The 19,628-nt window shown below is 28.5% G+C and overlaps 1 protein-coding gene across 6 annotated transcripts in view; it reads left to right on the top strand.

Annotated features, from left to right (window-relative positions):
- LOC142331265 (uncharacterized) overlaps positions 1 to 5,042 on the top strand; it is a 106,335-nt gene extending 101,293 nt beyond the window's left edge. For all 6 annotated transcript variants that reach the window (XM_075377234.1, XM_075377073.1, XM_075377150.1 and 3 more), the window contains one exon: positions 53 to 5,042. In XM_075377234.1, the coding sequence (XP_075233349.1) occupies positions 53 to 1,507 (1,455 nt within the window). In that variant the 3' untranslated portion in view covers positions 1,508 to 5,042. The remainder of the gene's footprint in view (positions 1 to 52) is intronic.
- The last annotated feature ends 14,586 nt before the right edge of the window (positions 5,043 to 19,628 follow it).

Raw genomic sequence — 19,628 nt, 5'->3', positions numbered from 1 at the left:
TGAATTTGGGTTCTAGTAGATTTTTAAAATGGATATCATTCCTTTTTTTCAGGATCTTGGTGTAGAGCCAATTGATTTGGTGGGGGAAGTTACTGAGAGTAGTTTAAAGGCAGAAAATTGTGTAACTCATTGTAAACATAACTCTATACACAATCATGGAATCACCCATAGAGATGATGAGTGCTGCAATGATTCATATAAAGAAAGTATTTCAGAGTTCATGGAGAAAAAAATTGAAGAAATTAAAGAGTCTTATGTTTGTTTAAATTCATTTTTAAATAAAGTAGAATGTAATAAAAACAGTTGTTTAAGGGATAGAGTACTTTGTCATAACTCCAGTGAAGTATTTAAAAAAAAAATTCCAAACAGTTTTCATAAAAGTGCATGTAAGTTTAAATGCGTCATTCAGGATGAGTCTTGTCGTGATAATCATTTTGGATTTCCTTTTAACTCACATGAGAAAAATGACAATGTTAGTAGTGGTATAATTAATAATGATGCGGTATTAAAATTTGAAAATTGTAACAGTAAGAAAAGTAACATTATAAATAATCAGTTAATGAAAGGTACTAATAGAGACATTGGTGATGGAACAAAACATAATGACGATTATTGTCAGAATACTTTTCTAAGTCAAAATTCTTCTATTAATAGTAGTGAAAAAAAATTCACTTGTAATATTTGTCAAAAGTCTTTTAGTCAGAGTTGTAATTTGAAAACTCATCTATCCATTCATACAGGTGAGAAAAAATTCAGATGTAATTTTTGTGAAAAGTCTTTTATTCAAAATGGCAATTTAAAGACACACCTCTCCATTCATACCAGTGAGAAAAAATTCAAATGTAATTATTGTGAGAAATCTTTTAATCAGAAAGGTAACTTAATGAAACATCTTACCATTCATACTGGTGAAAAAAAGTTTTTATGTAATATTTGTCAAAAGTCTTTTAGTCAGAAAACTCATCTGAAGATCCACCTGTCCATTCATATTGGTGAGAAAAAATTCACATGTAATTTCTGTCAAAAGTCTTTTGTTCATAGTTCTACTTTGAAATCACATATTTCCACTCATACTGGTGAGAAAAATTTTAAATGTAATATTTGTCAAATGTCTTTTTCTCTGAGCTCGACTTTGAAAAGACACCTTGCTACTCATACTGGTGAAAAAAATTTCACCTGTAATTTATGTCAGAAATCTTTTAGTCACAGTGATAGTTTAAAAAGACATGTTTCCATTCATAGTGGTGAGAAAAAATTCATTTGTAAGGTGTGTAAAATATCTTTTCGTCAGAAAGGTCATTTAACAAGACACCTATCTATTCATACTAGTGAGAAAAGATTTATGTGTAATTTTTGCAAAAAATGCTTTGCTGATTATTCTAATTTGAAGAGACACTGTTCTATTCATACTGGTGAGAAAAGATTTGTCTGCAGTTTTTGTCAGAAATGTTTTCGTTTGAATTCTTCTTTGAAAAGACATCTTTCCCTTCATACCAGAGATAATTAATGAATTAAAAATAAAAAACTCCTTTATTTAGGGCATCTTGTTCACTGCTTAAAGTATATAACTTCTCATTGTCTTGAGAATCCTTCAATCTTTTGAAAAACTCCTGTGAAATAAGAGGAATAAAATGCACTAGTTCATTTGTATTTTCTTAAATCTATATATCTATACCATTTGAGTACAATATTAGTACAGTTTCAACAACATTGAATGTTTCTTGACTCTTCTTAAGATCAGTCTCTGAAATTTACACCTTCACTGAGCATTTACACATCATAAGTAGATCATCTACTTTAATTGAATATGAAAATAATGTCTTTCCAGCTTATCTTTCCTTCATAATTCTTATTCTGATTTGTTACTCTCTTCTATAATACTTAAAACATGGGTAGTTTAATGTTGTATTTAATTATTTAATTTCAGTACTGTAATAAATAATTTCTATGGGTACAACTACCATATTTTGCTGTTGAGCAAGCTATGTGTGAATGAAAATTTTTAAGCAAATGGATTTTTAAATACAATACAGACTTAAAAAGTTATGTGTAATGGTATAAAGCTCACTATGTTGTTAAACATAGTATATATATATATATATATATATATCCACCATCATATTAATAGAGAGTTGCAGAGTTTGTATTATGTAAGCCTTACCAGCAGTTAAATGTTTGTAAGATCATTACCTAAGTTAATGTTTTTTGTAAAAGATGATATCTTTCCTTGGAATATTGTCAATTCTTAAAAACAAAATGTGTATACTAAATGTGTAATTACACACTTGGTGACAACATTCCTCATACTGACATTCCATTATTTCATTATTTAAGGTGCATATTTCAGTTGATGTAACTAAGTATTATTGGTATCTTCTGCAGTACTTCGTGTGAATTAGCTGCCCTCATTTTATTCAGTATGTGTAGGGACACATTTTGTTCCTATAATAATACACCCTCTTAAACTGTTGGGATAATGAAATAAGTAGGCCTATTTTCCACCTGAAATAACTACTAAAGAAACCAATTAGAAAATTTTTACAAAATTATTTTCACAATAAACTGTAATATAATAACAAAATTATACATATATAAAATTTATTGAAAATAATATGACTTAGATAGTTTAAATGAAATTAAATGCATTAAGTTATGACTGCTGAATACAAAATAATAAAGAGCTTAGTGAAAAATTAATTTGGTGATTACCTTGCTTTTTTCAAGAAGTGCAGACACATTGTCCTTAATTGTAGTAATTTCAAATGTTGAAGTTGAGGTTTTTCTTTATGTTCACTATTACCTAAATGAATTAAAAGAGAAATACTCACTATATATTTATTTACATGTCTTTCAGTTAATTTTGTAGTGAGCTGTTCCACTGATAATACTGCAATAATTGAATTACTTGAAATTATATTTACAGTGTTAAGTAGACAAAACTCATCAAACTAAATTATCATAACCTTAAACATACTTAAAAACTTAGATAAGAAAAGTAAAAAATTATGAAGTAATGAAGTTATGTATTTTTGCCTGATCTAAAGTATTATAGTTCAGTTGAGAATATTACCAAGTGCACTTAATGATTTTTGCCTTAAAAAAAGTAGTAGTCAGAATTTAGTAAGGAATAATCCTATTTTTGTTTAAAATAAATATACCAATTAATTAGTGAAGTCTCTCAATCTGTAGAACATCAGCTGAATACTAGTTATGTGAATATGTAAAAATTGCAATATTTGAGTTAATAACTTAATGTTAATATAGTTAATGTCAAATTTTAGCTCTATAAATGAAGTAGGTAAATAATTTTTTAGTTATGTCAAATATAGGCCAGCTACCTTGCCTGAAACTGAAACTGAGAATTGGTGAAGAATTTGTCAAATAATTTAACTTGCAAAAATATTAACCACAAATGTTCTGTAGTTTTGTTTACAGATGTTATTGTACTTTTATTATTTTGTATTTCTTTCTTATACCGAATATATGTAAATTGTTTAAATAAAGTGTCAATTTAAATGCGACACTTGTTTTCCTGTTTTCACTAGTTTAATGAAATTTTATGAAAAATGTTATAAGCACTGGGTTGCAACGAAAAAGAAAGCGCCATATGTGCTTAAGGAACAAAGTGGGGAGAAACAATTTGTTCTGTTGTAAGGTGTGGTAGTTAAAGTTTCATTAGCCATGAATACGTAGCCTGTAGAACAACATGTTTATGCTGTAATGGCACACATTGGAAGTAAATCAATTATTTCTGTGCAACGAAGCTTTTGACATAAGTTCAACATACCTCCTTTAGGTACAGTGCCTTCACACAATATTATCTTAAGACTGGTATTGCAAATTCTAAATGACTGGCAATATTTTAAGTGTTTATAAAGAACAGTGAGGAAAACTGTGAGAACTCCACAAAACATAGAGTGAGTCAGACAAGCATTAACTCAAAGCCCACAGCGTTCAGATATATACCATGCAAGATCATTGAACTTGTCAGACAGAAGCGTATGTAGAATGTTGCACAAAGACTTAGGATTTTATCCTTACAAAATACAGATTGTGCACAAACTCAAACTGAAGGATTTACCATTGAGATTGCAGTTTTGCAACTCGTTTAAGCAGATCCTGACAGCATGCAATTCCTGATTTGTTGGACAATTTGATTATGTTGGATGAGGTATATTTTCATTTATCCAGTCACATGAATAAACAAAATTGTTTCTGGGCTGAAGAGCAACCTTGAAGAACTCACCAAGTTCTGTTGCATAGTGAATAGTGAAAAGATGACTATCGTGTGGTGTGTCTACATTGCTTGGTCCTTTCTTTGAAGAAAATAGCACGACTGTAACTGTCATGTCTTTACATTAATGTTGATATGCTCAACAATTTCTTACTTGTCAAATTACAGCAGTTAGGAGTGCAATATTGTGACTTATGGTTTCAACAAGATGGTCCCATAAGCCACACTTTGCAAATACTGATGGATGTTTTAAGAACATTTTGCCAGGTGGATTGATTTCTCACAATAATGAAATTGCCTGGCCAGCATGGTCCCAAGTTTTCACAGCGTCTGACTTATTCTTGTGGGAATTCCTGAAGTCAAGGGTTTTCAACAACAAGCCTACAACATTACTGCTGTTGAAAAACAACATTGAACAGGAAATCTGTCATTGGTGTGACATATTGCAAAGAGTGATGTAGAGTGTACGCGATCATATCACAGAATGCAGTGTAAAGGGTGGTAGCTATTTAAGCAATGTGATCTACAAAATTTTAAAAATAATATATTTGTTTAATAAATGTTAACCTTTGAATAAGTTTGTGTCATTAATTTTGTTCATTTCACTTAATTTGGTATATACATAATTTTACATTTAATGTGTTGAAATCCAGTGCCATGCCCATTATAAGTAGTTATAATTACAATATAATTAGTTACTTATTTCCAAAGATCACTCTGTTTCAAGCTTTGCATTAGTTTGTATATAGTATTTTAAGAAATTCTGTGTTTATTTATATAAATGTTTTTCTAATTTATAAATAAAATAATTTTTAAAAAGAGAAACTTAGTTTCTATTATCTTTTGAGCTCTTACTGAACCTGTTAACCTTGAAGGCAATTTAATTGCTAATCTAATGCAAGTATCGTAATAAACCTAAATGTCTTAACATACTAAACAATGTAATTCTCTGTACAAGAGATTTCTGCCCCAAATTTTTCTTTTCTTTTACTCATCTTAAGAGATATTTATTAAAAATTGTAGAAAATTAATTTTTTTAAATTTTCTTTCCTTTCATAGTTACCCCACTCTGAAACTATATGATCAGTTCCTCCGAGTATAAGTAGAAAAATAGAGGAGATAACTGTATGTCAACTCACAGCTTCTGAATCAGAGTTTGCCTTTTCTTCTAAAAAATACTACAAATTCTTGAACAGATTATTAATAACTCATATTTCTGCATATTTCAGTTAATATTATCTTAAAATGTTATAAACATTTATATTAAATCCTTTCTCAAAACTACAGATGCCATGGAGATTATCTTTTTGTGTCCCTTCTAAAATTAGTTTGAAGCTCAGAATGGGCTCCATTTTATCTATGCTTTTCTAAAAACAAACTGATCATTTAACCACCTTCTGCCGCATATTCTATTTACTTATGAATTATCCTACAGAGCACATTCAATGCGTGAGGCAATGATTATGCAACAGTTTTCACATGTGTCTGCTTCTGGTTTCTTTAGTTTTAACATTTTTTGTTTAAATCTGAAGTTATTTCCACCAGTTTCACAAGTTTGAATGCTTATTTGTAAAGCTTATTCATTCCTACATTTTTTTCAGACAGCATAGTAATTCGGACAGTATGTCATCACTTTCTATTGTTTTATTCTAATTTAGTATGTTTAGATGTCTAGCAAATTCAGAACTTTCATGTTCTCTTATAAAATAATTTTTCTCTTGTATACAGATCCTGTATATGTCTGCCGCTTTTTAGTTATTGCTTTAACAAAAGTTTTTCATTCACTCGTTAGATAATACATTTTGATTTCATTTCACCAGTTTTCTCAAAATTTTCTAAATTCTACATCTACTTTTCTATTTCATTACATTTCTTCTTCACCAAGTACTTTTTTTACTAATTTTCACTTTCTATTCATTTCTCATGTCAATTCAATTTTCTCCCGTTATCTTTTACCTTTTTTATAATTTCTACATTATTGCTTCTTTCTCATCTTAATTCCTTTTTTAATTTCATTAATTTTTAACAGAATTTCTATTACATGGTAATTTGTTGACCTGTACCTATAATTTATTCAGATTTTAACTATAAAATCTGCATAATCTCTTTTAATTTGTCTATATTTGATGTCTTGTTCTCATTTTTTTTTTAATTCTGAAAAATAACTTGCATTTCATGACAATTACATTGTCTCCTGGATACATTTTGCACTCCATAATTTGGTTTCAAAATCTCTTCTTAGTCTTAATCTTATCATGTCCTAACTAACCTTAATCGTCTTTGTCCTTAATCTTATCATGTAATGTAATGAGTTCACTGCATACTTGTTTTGTTACAAATTTTTTTTACATCAGTATTTGCAGTCATTCTGTGTTATCAGCTGTCATGAAATAATTACCATGATTTATCTCAATTTTTTCAGTCAGCGATGCTTTCACGGAACATTTTGCAGTGGCAATTGTAATTTAAGATTTTCTTATCCTTGTATTTATGAGTGTGGTTGTAACTCCCCCTCACAAAATAAAACAATATCAAATCTAAAATTTAAATCCTGTGTTAAGGTGTTTCTTTAGTATAAAAAAGATTATGCAGAAAAACGTGTCTGTTATTATAGTTCAATTTTTTTTTTAAGTAACATGGAATACAGAATAATTTGGAATACAGAAGTTATTTCAAACATTTCGTCTACTAAGTGATTATGAAAAAGGCAGTAATTGAATATCCTTTGATAACTGCCTACTTAATAAACACCAAATGAGATTTTAAAATCTTTGAACTTAAAACAAACCCATCAAAAACCAATCAGCTAGGAAAACAAGGAAAGTGACATCATTATAGCTTACAATAGTGTACAAGAAGGGGGTAATGTTCATACATATGTGTGTTTGAGTCTTAATGTTTTTGACAGGATAAACCAATTTGATGAAATTTTGTACAGGAACTCATGTATGTGGGGCAATTGTTTTGTAAACTTTTGGAGTCAATTTCTAGGGATGAGGGGTTTTTTGGAGGTAAATTTTCTCATAATTTTGTAAACATAACCCCAATTTATATTAAGCCAGTATATGCGTGCATGCTTATCTTTACTATTTAAAAAAAAATTTGCCCCAAAAATTGAAAAAAGTAGTGCAAGCGATCCAAACGAATACATTGGGAGTGGGGAGTCTTAAAAATATAGATTTTTTAACTTTTCAAAACTTTTTGGAATAAATGTTTACTAATAATATAATAAAATTTCATCATAATTCACCCCATCCCCAAAAAACAAATCTTAAGTAACTTTTTTCATGTATCCACTATATATTTTTCATTATATATAAGAATAAATAACCAAAGCGAGGAAAGTATTACAACTTATTATCAACGTTTTTAAGTGTATAAAAGATTTTTAGTGCATTTTCAGGTGTTTTTTTTTCAAATGCTGATTATTAATTAAAAATTTTAATCGTAGAATAGTAATGTGCTTTCATAGCCATATCTCCCAGGTAGTGAAAGTTTTGAATGTTTACACATTTCATCCAAGGATAACAAAGCAATAGAAGTGAAGTGGAAGGCATAAATTTGAATGAGAATGAAGTATAGAGTATTTCTAAATGTTAGCAAAATCCGGATATATGCTGTTAAACACTATCTACGTTTTAAAACATGAAGCTGATTGGTTAGTCATTCATAGTCTTAGGCATATTTTTTAGTGAATTAATTTTATTTACTCAGTTATAGAATATGTTCTTTTATTTAATTATGTTACTGAGGACCTAACATAATTCAACCTCCCTTCTCTTTACTTTGTTTGTACTGTTTTGCCCATATTTTCTCAGATTATGGCTGGAGGGTCAATTCCTAAGTACACTAGTGAGACAATATTTTAAATGATAAAATGTTCAAAAACTTTAATAATGATAAAAATTAGTGAAAAAAAATGAATTTTCGTTTTGTTGTAAATTATTTTATTTTTGAATATTTAAATAAATATAATCAAAAAGCAGCAGGTTATGCCTGAGTCAAATAGAACACTAACAACTGTTTAACATGTTCAAATTTTCCATTTCTAATCTACTGAGTGTTATTTTCCTTACTTAAAATTAGATATAGCATCTATATTAAATTATCTTCATTTACTTTAATTCCATCAGTTTTTTTGTTTTTTTTTCAACAAGTTATAAAGTACTACCTCTAGCCCATCAATTAAGTCTAGTATCTTCATTTCAACTTATTACCAATATAAACTGCATGAGAAAAATTAACTCTCTGATGAATAACTTACCTATAAATAAACACATATACCTTCATTAAAAAAGACTTTTAGCATCGTTTTGTACTCTTTGAGGATACATCAGATACCAATCACCTTTTGAGATGGATAGAACACAAACCAAGTGGATTATGCTTTTCTGAATTTATTGCAAAAGGAACGACATTAGGAACATTATTCTGTCTCAGTTTTCTCACATTAGTTTTGGTTGTGTTCTTTAGCTCTCCTTTTTCATTCTGATGTGCATTGTCTCTCTTCTTTGGCCCTACATTCTTGTTATTTCTGGTCTTTACTTCATATTCCTCAGCAGCTATGTTTCTGCATCTGGCTTACATTCATCATCCATGTTACTTTTCTTTCAATACTAACGATTTTATTTTGTTCACTGAGCCTAAAAGTTGATTACTTTATTATAACAATTTAGCAAAATGTTGTTCATAATATTTTTCATATTCATAATACTGTACAACAATATGTTTCACAAGAGAAATCAGTTCTTCTAATTCCATTTAATGGATATTCATTTACACCATCAATCCTTCAAAAACCAGTGCATTCAATATTAATTATAAGGCTATCTTTAGCAGAAAAGGCATTGTATCATATTTGTGAGTTCTTCAAGAATTTAGGAATAATAATGTATTCTTTACTATAATATTTTTTCTATAAAACATGCTAATCTTAGATTAGCATTCTTCTATTTTATCACCTTTTAATTAAATTTATATTTAAAAAATCTGATGTGGACACCACATGACTTCCTTGTATGCCTATTAAATTACATATACACATTTTTTGTTTAAATTTCATTTAAAGTTATTTCATTTGAAAGTGAGATACGATCCTCCAATTCTTTAATAAAGTGGACAGTTACATAATTGCTAAAATATTAGTTTTTATTAACATCAAATATTTAAATATTAATTAACAAACATTAAATATTAACATCAACTATATTAACCTTTTTCTATAAAAATTTAAATAAGTATAAGGCACCTAAGATCCATATTACTGTAGCTAACGAGGGGAAGGCACGGGCTTCGGGATACTGATTTGAACCATATTACGTGTGTGAATAGTACACTGTTTACATGTCTTCATCACACAGTTTTCAATTATACTCAAAAAAATTGGCCTAAAAGTTTTTTTAGCATTCTATGTTAGTTTATATATTAATTTTGTCTCACATGGCTCAGGTAGATATGTGGTGTAAGTGAGGAAGTGTCGGATCCGTAACTATGCACACATTTATTCGAATCCGACTGCATATACATATATTTTTTTTTAATTTAAATATATTGATTTATTATTAATTAAATTATTAACCTTTGATTGTAAAAATTTTCTAATTAAAATGAAAATTACATAAAATTTTATTTCACTAATAACTTCTGATTATTTTTCATATTTTTATTGAATTATTATTTATTGTTAAAAATATTTTTATAACCAGAGGTTAATAACTATTAACAAATCAATATATTTAAATTTAAAGAAATTAACGTATATGAAGTCAGATTCGAACCAATGTGCCCCCCCTCCTAATAAGATCCCTTCTAAGATCCAAATATTTCATTAATTAAAATTTTATTTGGCTGTAACTCTGGAACCAATGAAAATAAGTACCACTTACGTTATATCGTTGAAAAGCTCTCAATAAGGGCTTATTACTACAGTTAAGAAAAAGTCCAAAATCCAGATTTTTTTGGATTTTGGGCTTTTTTGGACACTTTTGGTTCAGTCAATTGCAATCAACAGGAGAGGTGCACAACTAGATGTTACAACAGTCCTAAATCCAAAATTTCAATATCCTACAGCTTTGAGTTACGCGAGATACATATGCACATACATACCAAAATTATATGATATCATGCCAAAACTAGTCAAAATGGATTCAGTGATTGTCAAAATGGATATTTACATTGAAATTTGAAAACCAAAATTTTTCGTGATCACAATGCTTCCTTTACTTCGTACAAGGAAGTAAAAAAATGATTTTTGGTATTTTTCTCTTTATTAAAAAGAGTTTTGATTGTCTCAGTCATCAGCTTCTTATTAAGAAGTTAAAAAAATATGGACTCAGGACTCTGTTGGTGTCTTTTTGAGTCTTCTAACTGATAGAGTTCAGATTGTGAGATTTCTCAGAAAAATTTTATTTCTTTTAAAAATAATTAATTGTATTATGCTCTAAATTTAAAAAGAAATCACAGGGAATATTTTTGCTTTTGCTGATGATAAATTGAATGTCCATTGACAAATTTAATTAAAGATAATAAAGATATATCAACTGTAGAAAGATAACTGAATAGTAACCACTAAATTACAATAAAACAAAAGTATTAAATTCAGTTAAAATAATGATACTTGCAATTATTGACAAATGGTTTTACATCGCCCAGTTTGTAGTCAAAAGAATCATTTACAAGGTAAATGTAATAAAGTTCTTTTTTTACAAGAATTTGCCCAGGACTAGATGTAGATATGAAATTAAAATGTTATTTACTTATTAAGAAAGTGACGATACATTTTTTATTTCTTAAATTACACATTTTGAAGGGTTTTCTATGAGGTTTGTCCCACCAAAAGTAAGTGTACTGATTTTTTATTAATTATCTATGAACTTACCTGAAATCTAATCTCCTTCAAAGTATGACCCTTGGAAGTTACACAGTAGTTCCAACGTTTCTTTCACTGTTCATGGTAGTACCCGAAGTCATTTTCCTTAAGTGTGTGTAGTTCATCTGTTACAGTTTTTTTTATGTATTCCATTGTCCCAATATGATGATCCTTCAATTTCAACTTAAGGAAGAGGTAGAAATCGCACAGAGCTAGATCTAGGCTGCAGGGAGGCTGTGAAAGTAGGGGAATGTTTTTCTTCGCCAGAAATTCTCGAATTGAAAGCAAATGTGAGCTGACGCATTATTGTGGTGCAGCACCCAATCATGTGCAATGTCCATTCGGACTTGCTGGACCATTTTTGAAGTCTATCCAAGACATCTTTGTGGAAGGCACTATTAACTGTCTGTCCTGAAGGTACAAATTTGTGAAAAATGGGCAGTGCAAGCTGTGCACATTTTCATCATTTGTTGACGAGGTTGATCTTCCAGAACAAGGGTCATCTTCAACATTTTTTTGTCCCTCTTTGGAAGTTTTGTTCCACTTAAAAAACATAATTCTCAATAGAGTGGCATCTTCATAAGCTTTGGTTAAAGAATCAAATGTTTCTGTGGCAGACTTGTTGGGTTTTACACAAAATATAACGTAACATTGTTCAATATTTTCCTTCATCGCAAATGTAACGAGGTTATAAAATACAACCATACATGAACAGCAGTAACTCAACCGATCCAGTTGAAACAAATATGCACATGCAGCCAAGGTCACTATGTGCTGTTATAAAAAAGGACGTTTTACATTACCTGTTCGTCCGTAGGAAAATCAGTATACTTACTTTTGGTACATACCTCATAAATGTTTCAACCTTAAGCCTTGTTTTCTATGATTTTATGCAGTCTGTCTTTTATAGAAACATATAATCTGGGAAAATAAATGTGATTATTTATAGTAATAATAATTAATAAGGTTTATGAACTAGTTAAGTAAATTAATTGAAGTTATATGGTTTAACCCATTTTACATTATAAGCTATATAGCATAACATTTTTTTTAAATTAAGATACCATTAACTTATTTTAATTGTATGAAAGATCTTTATGTATTTCTCAGGTGATTTAAAAATGTAGATGATTTTTTTAAGCTTAGCATAAATATACTACTAGGAGAATCCTGTAATCATAATGTTTGCCTTCCTGTATTTAGAACTGTAATATTTGAAAAACATTGCTTTATAAATGGCACCACAATTCTTGTTAAATGTAATTTAAATATAAATAATTTAGTTTAGACTTCTCTTTAAATGTTCTTAAAACTATTCAATTTGTTATGAGATCAGTTTAGTTGACAACAGAAATATTTGTAACAATTTTTAATTCCTAATTTTACAGTTATTAAGCTGTTATTTTTCCACTCAGGAATGGTCGACCTGAGACTGTACAAGATTACACTTCATTTACATTCATACATATCATTCTCTGAAATAATTCCTTACAGTGATTCTGGATGCTAAACAGAAAACGAAAAAACTTTCTACATTTCTTGCATAACAGCTGTTTTCTCACATTTCATTTACATTTTAAAACTAAAATTTTGTGGTTAATGACCTCAATACTTGACTGTTAAATCTAATTGTTAATATTAGTGCAAATATAACTACCAAAATATTATTTTTTTCAGTATATCAATTATTTTTTCAGTAAATATTTTAGTACTGATGTAAGTAATAGTATAACAATTTAGTAACAGTAATAAAATTAAGTAACTAAATATATTAATTTAGTAACAGTAATAGTATATGTACTGATGTAATCTTGTTTAAAGTTTTTCTTGTATTGATAAATTTTTTATTGTTTGTTTGTTATTCATTAATTTTTATTAATGGGTTAAATTTTTGAAAAGCTTATTAATTTAACGTCTTTTTTATTCTACAATATGTATATAGTTTAAGTTCTTATCAATTTTCAAATTGAAAAACAAGTTCTTGTTGACCTTCTATTAACTTATGCATTTCTTTAAGAAATTCCATTTCATTTTAAGAATGTACTGATTTGCCTTTTTAAGTGTCATTTATTAATTGTATCATCAGTTTTTTTTTGACTTGAAGTTTTTTATTTATTTAAAGTTAATTTTCTTTTTTTTAGTACTCTGGGTCTTATAATTTTCCAACTATTGGGCAAGGTTCATAATTAATCATTAATGCATTCCCATCTACTTGCTAAGTAATGTAAAGAATTGGGTTTGCTGAATTTTAAAATGTCTAATACAATAATAAATAGTGAAGAATTTACAAACAATAAATTTACATTTGTATTGAGAAAAGATTGGGAGATGAAGATAAAACTTTAGGTAAACCTTCATATAAGAATGATGATATGAGGCTGGTGATATAGCATGGTTTGTAGAAAAACCTATACATAAATTACTCTGAAAAAAGTAGCAAAGGTGAAGTGGTTTGTAAAACCAGTAATAAAAAAAATGAAAATTTATAGAACTGTGGATTAATTTTATATCATCAGACAATGAAGGCTCTGTGTTGGTTTATTGAGTGTTTTGTCATCTTTAATAAATAATATCAACAGATTTCATATATACGAGTATAATTAAAGAGCATTCAATAAGTGATTTATGCAGTCTTATTTGTAGTTCTCACCCAAACTGTAAAAAGATGTTGTGCTGAATCAGTTTACATCTAAAGCATCATCCATTTATCATATTATCTAGACATCTCTATTTTATTTTTGCCTTTGAGTATAAAAGATATTTGTGAAATAATAATTTTAACTAATCAGAAAATAGGAAATTAAATGTCAAATGTGAAGCAATAAGTTGTAGCAGCAATTGATGCAAAGATAAAAGGTAAAGTAATTTTTTTTTTATTCTTTAATTTAAAATAAAAAATAGAATATTATTTTTATTTTTAATATAATTAGTTATATATTATTAGACAAGATGCTGTTAATTTATTATCAAACTTCCTACAGCTTTGTTCACAGTAATTCCCCCTTTCCAAAAATTTTTTTTGTTTTAAGTTGAAATTTACATTTTTGTCACTGAAATTTTTGTCAAATGAAATTACATTTTTGTCACTTACATCTTCTGCCCTAATTCATTTTAAACTTTTTAATATGCTAATTTAATAATTATTGAACCAATTCACAAAATTTCTCTCTTCCGCAGAAAATATTGTAAAAGATAGATTATATATATATTATTGTTAAAGATAGATATAATAAATAGTAGGTCGTCATCTTTGTGACCATGTATTTTAAAGATAAGACTATTTTATATCTTTAATTTCTTGTCAGTCTCCAAATATATTTTTTTCAATATTCTAATTTGTATTTAAGAAGTCATTTGCACCATAAATGCATAACTAAAGAATATTGAGTATTTTGTTTTCATTGGTTGGTTTACATTAGAACACTGAATAGAGGACTCGCTAACGTACATTATTCAATATTGGGGAAAGAACCAAAGTAAAGTAAATGAAAAAAAAATTCAGGAAAGCGAAAAAAAACCATTAAAATTACAAGTAATGTTTTTTTTTTATTAAGAATATATTTAATGGTTTTCTCTGTTTACTAAAAATAGTAGTTTATAAATAAAAATAAATACAGAAAAAACTATTTTGATTATTTGAGGTGTAGTAAAATCTCATTTGCGGGGGGTTAGAGACCGTTAAAATGCTGCGAATATACAACGGAACTAATACTCATTTAAGGAAGAATGGTTAGGCAACATTAATTATAAGCACCAATTTAGTATAGTACATAGGTACAGAACAAAACAAATATTTTGTAAAATAGAGTATATTTCCTAATATACTCGCAAGCACTTAACGAAAATTTGATTTAAAAACAAACTATAATGTGCTGTATTAGAAAACGATATTATACGTTCAAATTATAGTCGGTAATTGCCTTAAAAAGTAAAAAAAAAACAGTACTACGTACACTAAAACTAAAATTACTGTAAAGGAAATTTACAAAACTAACCTACAGTATTTTGGATTGCAGTTAAAAAAATTGTAATTTTTCCTTGTCTCGCTCATGTTTTTAAATCCGTGTGAAGTTTTGTGTATTCTTGCATGGCATCTTCAATTTTGCGCTTAAAGATTTTAATTTTACAGATTTTATTTAAAAGATTAAGATTAAAGATTTTAATTTTACACCTAAAGCATCATCCATTTATCATAATAGAATTTAATTATTATCATATTTAATTTTATAAAATTTCTATAAGAAACTGTTTAAGATCATGGGATAGTTTAACGCCTTTGGTAAGTGTTTTGATATTTAACTGTTTTCCAGGGATCGTATCTTCTACCTCTTCACCTTCATTCTCAACCAGATTTTGTTTATGAATTTCTTCACGAGTGTTTTACTAAATTTTCAATATTTATGTCATGTACTTCATCGAATTCATTTTTACCTATTGAACAAGCTATTGCTTTCGGCGATATTTCCTGGGGTCTCGATGTCACCAGTACCTTCCAGCGTATTCGTTTGAAGCAGCTTCTTCCAGCAAGGCACCAGGGTTGACTGTTTCAGTTCATCTAATGAAGACATGATGCACATAATGCTGTCAGCAATATTAAATTTCTTTCAACATGTAAATAATTGTTGTTGAAGTTCTTAGAAAATCAAATCATAATACTGCCCTCTACAGAAAATTAGATCATTCTTTGTCAATGAATCTTCACTTTCTTTGCAGTTTTCTCTTGGCTCAGTATTATCCCATTCATTGAGTTTGCTGTTGTCTTCTTTATTTCAACCATTCTTGAGCATGTTATCTTTTTTCCTTTCTTTTTCTTGAAAACCCTGTATTGATTCAATTTTCTTTGAATATTAAATAAAAACTTTTGATAATTTGTGATTTTGTAAAAAAACTTCAACTTTTGTAAGAAAAACCTTTTGCTAAATTGTCAGAGTAAAGATTGAAATTTTATTTTGGCCAAAACACCCCAGCTCCTTTATCCAATTTTGGTAAAAATTTAATACATTCTTTCCCCCTGAAGGTAGTAGCAGTCTACCAAGTGTGAAGAATATTGGTCAATAGGATCCAGAGTTATAAGACTAAATAGAGGCCAACATACATACTACATAACATCACACACAAACATACACACAAAACGTCCGTTTGGCAAGAATTGATTTTTGACTTGAGAGCATAGGAATAAAAACTTTTTCACAGATTGTTTAAAATTTATTTAAATCTTTTTTTATTAATTTTTTTTTAATGTCACTAGACACAAAATTTAATAATTTTTTTTTTTAATGGAACCGACATCAAGACCATGTAATGTGATGAACGTATATAAAATTATAAGATTCCCACTACCCCTATCAATGCTGTATATTATATGTAATGTATATTGGGTCTCAAACGTTTAAGACAGGATATCTTGATTTTTGATGATTTTATAGATTGTACTAGATATCTTGTGCAGAAACTCACATTACCTGCCCTACAGAAGACCAAATAACATCATCTAACGTGACTCATAAATGTAGAATATCAACATTCCCACTGTCTCTACCTAACCTTTGGATGGTAAAAAAATTTTTTTTGTTTTCAGATTGATTTTTTGCGTCTAAAAAATTTTATCAACAACATGGTACCACTGCAAAAGCATCTGAATCAACTGCAGCAAAATTTATTGCAATTAGATGAATAGGGAAGAAGTTATATGTGAATAAACATAAAATATGAGTCAAATCCATAACCTCCTTTTTTAACTAGATCTTTTTTTAACCAATATATGTACTTGCCTATTATAGCTATAGCTGCTTAGCAGTATATATTGCTATAGCCCTGAAACAGTAATTTTATTTGTAAAATACAAGAAACAAACCTGTGAAATATCTATTATATATAGGTGTACGAGGTGCGACAATAAAGTAATGAGACTGATTTTTCTTTTAAGATGTGGCAACCCTGCAGCTTGCGTAGGCACACCATCTTTGACCTTGGTCTATAAGCTACTTCTAGTCCAAGTGGCACATTGATGCAACTACTCAGTCGTGAGTTGTGCTGGAGTTGAAGGTCCACGGTTAATAACAAAAGTTGAGGAAAGTGTTGCTGAAGCAACAGGAATTTCTCATCGTAGTGTTCAGCAAATAATTAAGGAAAGTAAAAAAATGCAGCATCAGGTTATGGATTTTCTATTTCAAACAAAAAAGGTTCACAAAACAAACCGAAAATAGAAATTGATAACTTTGACAAATGTGTTATTAGATGAACTATAAATGAATTTCATATTTTGCAGGTCAACGATTTACTATAAAATATTTATTAACAGTGGTAAAGAACAAAATAAACTTTAAGGGTGGAAAATGGGCTTTTCAGGAGGTTATAAGACAATTAGGGTTCAGATGGAAAGAGACACGTAATAATAGAAAATTCTTGATAAAGAAAAATTATATTTGGGAGAAATGAATACTGCATCTATGGGCGTTAGGAAAATACATAACTGAAGGATGGTCAGTCATTCATATGGATGAAATGTATGTGTGTTTAATACACACAAGGCCATATTATTGGATGAATGATTCTGATGAAACATCTGGGTTACTTGCTTCGATTTTTAAAGGTCAAAGAGCAGTTTTTGTTCATGCTAGTGGGGAAAATGGTTTCGTAAAAGACACATTATTGATTTTCAAATCTGGACAAAAGTCTGGCGATTACCATGATAGTTTGAATTATAGAAATAATGAAAAATGGGTTTCAAATCAACTTATAAAATATTTACCACAACATTAAGTGTTAGTCATTGATAACACACCAGGTCACAATCTGGAGTTGAATGGTGCACTGAAATCAAGCTGCCAGAAATGTGAAATGTGAATTACTTACTGAAATAAATGTTAAAACCCGAGCTATAAAAATTAATTTCAGTCAGTAAATCAAGATTTAAAATGTGTAAAATAGATGCTTTACTTGTTGAAAAGGATCACAGAGTATTGGGCTTCCACTGTTTCACCAGGATCTCAATCTGATTGAGATGATATGGGCTGATATAAAGAATAATGTTGCTGATAAAAATGTAACTTTCAGATTGGATGATTGTGTAAAATTAGCGCAAGATAAAATAAGTGCAATTAACAAAGATGATGGATGCAAAAAATGCCAGCATGTGCAACAATTAGGAAAAGAATATTTAGAAACTGAGCTTGTGATTGGCCAGGTATCTGAAATTATAGTGAACACAACATACGATTGTGAAAACTATATTGACAGTAGTGACAGTAAACCCAGTGATGATGACGATTCATATGGCTAAATTAACAGTAATGAAGAGCTACATTAATTAGGGAAAGTAAATAATGTTAACATTTAATTTTTTTTGCATAGGTTAGTACACTGATTCCTGTTATGAATAAGTTCTTCCCTGCATTTGTTATGTACCTCCCACAGCTATGTATCACTTCCTCCCTGCAAGCACCTTGCTGTAACTACTCGGCTGTACTTCACATTATCAATTATAAAATTTCATGAAATATCAATTTCACTTCATGAAAAATATAAATCACCAAATTTTGATAGTTAAGCAGAGTGTAATATTATTTTCTGTTTAAATATTAATTAACATTAAATCAAAACCTCAATAATAAAGAAACATGAAAATAATGATACATAAAAACATAACAAATACAAAATACTGTGTAATATGAAAATTAAGTTTTTCTTACATGCTTCTGATATACACCATTATTTTCTGGCAAATGCTTGGGTCAGTCTTTAATTCAGGAATTTCAGAGTAAATGTTCAGTTTTTAAAATTAACATCTCTTTTAAAATGAATGGTCCTTCACCCCACAGTGACATTGAAGAAAGTTTGGTTATAATTTTTTTCTGTAAATTCTCCATTTTGTTTTTCAAATTTCAAAAAAAGGGAACTATTGTATACATATTACTCCTTTGTGATCTATATGTTGCTGACTCCATTCTTGCAAAAGTTAGTGTTGCAGCTACTTCACTGTAAATAAATGAGTTTATTATATTTGAAGTAACATTAAAATAATAATTTATTACTATGATCATAATTTAATTTGCATATTACCATATAGCAAACTGTATTTTATTTGCACATAATCATAAATTGCAGTTTTTTATTTCAATTTCATTGTTCATTCATTAAACATATCAATATTAGATCTGAATAAATCAAATAGTATTTTATTTTTACTAAGAAATGATTAAAAGTATGTTTATAATCCATAATGATAAACTTTTTTTGATATATTTACTTTTACAAATTAGCTTATAAGTTTTTCAACTGAGACATTAAAAATATGTTACTAAAATTTATTCAAATCTCACATTAAATATAAAAATTTCATACTAGAATAATATTCCAAAAAATGTTTACTTGTAATATCAGTCCATTTATCCAAAAATCTTTCATTTCCACCCTGAACTGGATCCTTAGATGTTTATGTTATAAAAAGAGAATATTTTTAACTGTAAATTCTGGTAAATATTTTCAGTAATTCTAAAAAGGGAAATGAGTTATTTTCAATAAGGT

Source organism: Lycorma delicatula, chromosome 1, assembly GCF_047948215.1.
Source record: "Lycorma delicatula isolate Av1 chromosome 1, ASM4794821v1, whole genome shotgun sequence".
NCBI lineage: Eukaryota > Metazoa > Arthropoda > Insecta > Hemiptera > Fulgoridae > Lycorma > Lycorma delicatula.
This window is presented reverse-complemented; position numbering and strand designations above follow the sequence as displayed.